Genomic DNA, 5175 nt, shown 5'->3' with positions numbered 1-5175 from the left:
ATAGAAAAGTTTTGTGGTAACGCTGTAAGGTGATAATATGCAGTAATACTGCTATAGATTAATAGAGTGATAACTACGCTGGTACTGTTTTTGCGTTATAAAGAGGTTTCCAGAGCTTCCCAGGGCTTTCAGCACAGGAAATACGCTGCTAGAGCTTCCCAAGGGATTTTGATGTAGCCCTGCTCACAACCGCCTACGCTGGGACAAGGTTGTAGYGCTGGCGTTTAGCTTTCCTGAAGCCTCAGCTGAGGCTCATCTCGCCCACTTGCCAATGGTTACGTTCCTTCAGAGGTTTCAGAAGCAGAAGTGCGTTTCTTAAGCAGTGGTATGGAGGCTGATGCCAACTGTTTGCAGAACTGCTCTCGGAGTGAGTTTGTTCCTGAGGAATAAATTTTCATCGTCCTATGTGAAATAACGTGGAGGCTTGTGCAAGCCAGCAGCAGGCGTCCTGGTCCCTCCCCTCCTCTATTTTAGCCCTCCACTTATAGAAGAGCTTCAACTTTTATAGCTCTATTCATAGTTCAAAGTCAATCCTATGTAGTCTTTCATTTTTACTTCGAGGAAGAGCGTGTGATCCTGTCGCTATCATATGTGTTTGCTTAGTTCATGGCTTATTAATGAGTTTCTCAGGTTTGCAATATGAAGACTTGGCAGCTCCACTGTGTGGCTATTCAAATATCATTAGACCATACTATCGCATAACTAAAACTAGGTTCAGCTGGCTCATTACTTCTTGTAATTCCTTGGCTGAGGGGCTTGAGTGAAGGGGCTTTGCTGGCCCATCGTATGGGTGATGGAGGGGAAGGGGAGAGGCTTTTTCCATGGTGGCTCAGGCTGCAGGCTGGTACCTTGCTCCCTGGAGAAACCTGCCTTTCTCTATGCCAGCCAAGCAGACAGCTTGAGGCAATACATAAGGCTGTATGCTGAAGCATATGAAATCCTGCTCTACTTTCTGCTATAGCAATGGCAGTTAAGGGGGCGAGGGGGGAAACTTTTCCTTCAAGCAAATTGATTCTGCCCGAGGTACCTACATAAGCCTTTGCTGACCCATGTGCTCATCTTCTCAGAGATGTCTGGAAAAATTTTCTTGACTATGTCTTCAAAAGTAACAGTTGCTAAAGCGTTAATGCTTGCAGCCACTGTGCTGTAAAAGGAGAAAACAAGGATATAAATATAAAGCAAAGTAATCGTGGAAAAAATAATCTATAGAGAAGTGTTGCCTCTTGTTCAACATCAAAAACTACATATTTTACAGTATTAAACAGACTTGCTGAATAAAAGGAGTGTCATTGGGGATTTAGGGAATTTGAGGATGGGGGTCAAGTAATGCCTTTAGGTGGCAAGGGTTAAATTATAAGTTTGCTTCTGTCCCTGGCTCTTACAAGTGTACGCCCCTAGCAAAGGGAAGCTGCTGCTGTGAGGATGGGTTTTGTTCCTCCTGCAGTTACTAGGGGACCTACTTCATGCTGGCATGAGATAGAAACTCTCATCACACATGCTAACTGACCCTTCAGTCCAGCACACTGCAAAACCTTCAGAATATTGCAGTGCCGCAGGGTAAAGGTGTTGTGTAGGCACAAGCCAAAGGCTGTGCGGTGACCACCAGTGATACCCTGTTCTTCCTGAAAAAGTGTTAGCGAATGAGRTCTTATCAGAAGAGACTTTCCAAAGACTGCCTGGAGGTTATAACTAGTCCAGTCTGTGAATTTATAATACCTTATGGACAGTATGGGAATACCATATGACTGCAACTATTGTTTGGGACATAAAATTATCATCCTTATGAGACTGGAGCATATGTAGCTAACGCTAGTATTCATTTTTCTCCTTAATTCTGTGAAAGAATCTGAAGATTCAGTAACAAGAAAAAATCATTTGGGGGTTTGCAGGGTTATGGCTCTGGTTTCTGTGATATTTCTCTGAATTTATATACTGGAGAGGATCAGCACCTGTCTCAAGGGGGTGACTTACTCCTAGATGCAGCAGATCTTGCTTCAGAGATAGCACATTTAACTGCACGTGCTACACTGCCACAAAATACATGTTCTGTTTTCTTTCATAGCTCTTCAAWTTTTTTCTATTTTTTTAAAAAAAGTCTTTGCAGCTAGGTGAGTTATGTAATCAGACTGAAATATTTAGCAAGTAGTATCTTGCAGCATCAAAACCTATAGCAAAATATTTAGTACTTTATTCCCTTTATTCTGTTCCCTTAGTCTCCTTCCAGGAGCAACCAGGGGCTTTTGTGTGTTTGTTTTTCCTCTACTGACAGTTTTCGCTTGCCTTGCTCTCTCTCTCCAGCTGAGAGGATTTTGAGAAAGCCTCTTGGAGACTCTCTGCCTCTGTTCTGGGTCTAATGCCACTGTGAGCTTAAATCTCTCTAACGTCCCAGTAAGTATTGATGTTTGGTTTGTGGAAGATAGGAACTACAATAATCTGCAGCACCACCCTGCAGAACTGACAGCTCCTATAACTTTTCCAGGTAGGCTTCTTATTTCCAAAGCTAATTCAGTGTTTATGTACAGACAGGCTTGCTAACAAGCTCTCTGTTACTAACTGTGGTGTTATGGCAGTCAGGTTAAATAAAAGCAATTTCATTTTGACCAGCTCCAAAGTTATTTACAGAAGCAGAACTTTTTTTCTTGAGAGAACTAATTTCTTCTTTCTGTTTGTGACAATAATGCATTTGGGGTARAAAGATCGGTGAAGTGGAGCTAGACTTTGCCATGAACACAAAGTAATGCAGCAAAGCACCATTTTCTTTTCCTCCCCTCCCCCTAGGACAGGCTAAGAAGAAGGGTGAGGCATTTCTTAGTATTTCACGTGCTGACCCCAGTCTGAGTGATCAAGAAATCAGTGATGTGTAGCTGAAGTCGTTTCAGGTTCACAGACCTTAGTGTTCCACTGAACGCACAGGCAACAAATAGTCCCGGCACTCCTGGCATCGAAGAAAAAATGTCCATAACAAAATATGGGATAAGCTGGGGTAAAAGAAACACAAGAGCAATGCAGGAAGTTAGCTGAGATTTTTCTGGGTCAAGGCAGAAAAGCAGCTGCAAAACTCTGATTTTGCTGTGACGAACAAGATGCCATAGATTTTGGGAGAAGGGAGGTCATTTGGCGAGACTCCTCGATGGCATTAGTGCTGACCGTGCCAGAGAGGCTGTACCCTAGCCCTGATCCAGCAACTGCTTCAGCACCTGCGCAGCTGAAAGGACATGCWGTTTCCCCACTCAATTTGCGTGGTGTTTATACGTGCTATGTCTGGACCCAAATCAGCACTTAATCATAATAATCTCTGCCTGTACCTGATCAGGTGCTGAAATGAAAGCAGCAGTCCAAGGGTCRCAATCCTTATAATGCGAATACATCACTAAACCAGAAAATACTGCGCATACCAGGACTATCCAAAGTCCCAATAAATTGAGGTAAAGTGCCCTAGAAAGAACAAGAAAAATGCTGTTTAATACAAGCTATATGTGGAAAAGCTGTTAGTGGTTGCTTATTTTGAACTCTTTTTGAGAAAGGCCTTAATCAAAGGCCATATAACTTCTTAAATGTCTCCCCAGAGTAAGAAATAGTGTGCAGCAAAATGCTATTGACTTCAGTGCAAGCTAATTCCAGCTTTCTTGCTGCAGCTGCTTCCAGTTCAACACTGTACTGCTGGGGCTTCAAGGGCTTTTTAGGCTTGGTACCACTGATGTTCTTGCTGTTGTGACTCCCAAATGTTTTCAGAGATTGCATTTCAACAGAGTTGATTCATATAATCCATCATGATTTAAGTAAAAATGAGTATGATCACAACTAGTGTGTTTAAAAATGTTTAAAGGCTTTTAAATGTCTTTGAGGAAGGAAAAAAAAATCCTACCTTTTAACCAAGTAATAAGCATATAGCATATGAAGAAGTTCAGTCTTTTGATAAAATTGTGCATCTGGCTAAGCGAATACTAGTGCTGAACTTAAGCTAGTGAGATGGAGACCTATATATCTATATTGTGGAGTTTCACCATTTTCATCTCCATGGATTATAGTTACTTTATGTTGGATATTTGATCTTGCTTTATTTAGATGATGCCCTCTCCCATAATACCTTCTGAAATTAATAACCACTTTTGATAAAATATACCATAATACAACTTTGGAAAGATTGTTTTCCCAAGAATGCTGTAGAAAGTGCTTCTTTTGCATACCCTGCTTCTGAAGACTAGTTTGGCAGCCTGATCCCAAATTAATAAACTGTAAGGTTTTTTCTTTATATACTGAGAGCCAGAGGGAGACAAATTGTCAAGACAAAACCCTGCAAGTCTTTCTAGCAGTGTATGAGCGCCCAATGGAATCCCTGTTTTTATCTGACATAACTGACAGCCCGTTAGTATAATTCCTCGTCAGTATGCTCGATTGCTAGCAGTTAGGCGTCTTACAGTTTCGCGTGTTTTTCTGATTTGCAGGAAATGCATCTCTGTATCGTGGACTGGTTAACGCCGTAGATTCCCAGCCAGGTGAAAGCTCCCCCAAAGACAATGGTCCAAAAGGTGTGACGCCTTAGGGGATCCACGTCGAAGCTAGAAGGCACACGGAGAAGCAAGTCAGGTCACTCGCTGAAACACCTGTTTGTTCAGCAAGAGCTGCCTGATCTTTCAGGAACGTCTGGTCTATTATATTGCAGTCGGAATTACTGCACTGGTGACACAGTTTTAACGTACAGATAACTCCCTGCTAGCGTTTGTCAGTGACTTGCCTTGATCAATGAGCGTGTCACTGCGACAGCCAGCCAGACCGGTGTGCTATCCCAGTGCATTGGTGCACTGCTAGCAGCTAAATGAGGGGATTTAAAATGAAGTGTCAGTCTTATAGGTGGAGAATGAAATAAATATACCATTGGAAGGAGTAGTTGTGCTACACCAGGAGCTAGGCAAAGAAAAACATGCAAAGCTCTCTTTCAGTTCAGTCAGGCTTTGATTCTCTAAAAGAGGGTAATAGTAAACCTTTCAGGACTTGACTACTTCTTTCTAAGTTCCTGAGAACTGGGGAAAAAAAAAAAAATATATATATATATATATATATATATATATATTATATATATATAATATATGAATGAACAACTCTGATTCAGAAATCTAACAGGCCTGAGTATTTTTGGCATGGTGAGACTAGTATTTCTAAACACTAAATGCCTCC

The 5175-nt window shown here is 41.7% G+C and overlaps 1 protein-coding gene across 1 annotated transcript in view; it reads right to left on the bottom strand.

The window, feature by feature from the left end:
- SLC5A12 (solute carrier family 5 member 12) overlaps nt 1–5175 on the bottom strand; it is a 15881-nt gene that overhangs the window by 4090 nt on the left and 6616 nt on the right. The window contains exons 6-9 of the mRNA XM_085300805.1: nt 4419–4559; nt 3306–3435; nt 2890–2978; nt 1032–1144 (exon numbers count right to left, since the gene is read on the bottom strand). Coding sequence (XP_085156931.1) covers nt 1032–1144; nt 2890–2978; nt 3306–3435; nt 4419–4559 — 473 coding nt within the window. The remainder of the gene's footprint in view (nt 1–1031; nt 1145–2889; nt 2979–3305; nt 3436–4418; nt 4560–5175) is intronic.

This window comes from Rhea americana, unplaced genomic scaffold (assembly GCF_003343005.1).
Source record: "Rhea americana isolate MKP2758 unplaced genomic scaffold, rheAme1 scaffold_17, whole genome shotgun sequence".
Classification (NCBI taxonomy): Eukaryota; Metazoa; Chordata; class Aves; order Rheiformes; family Rheidae; genus Rhea; species Rhea americana.
This window is presented reverse-complemented; position numbering and strand designations above follow the sequence as displayed.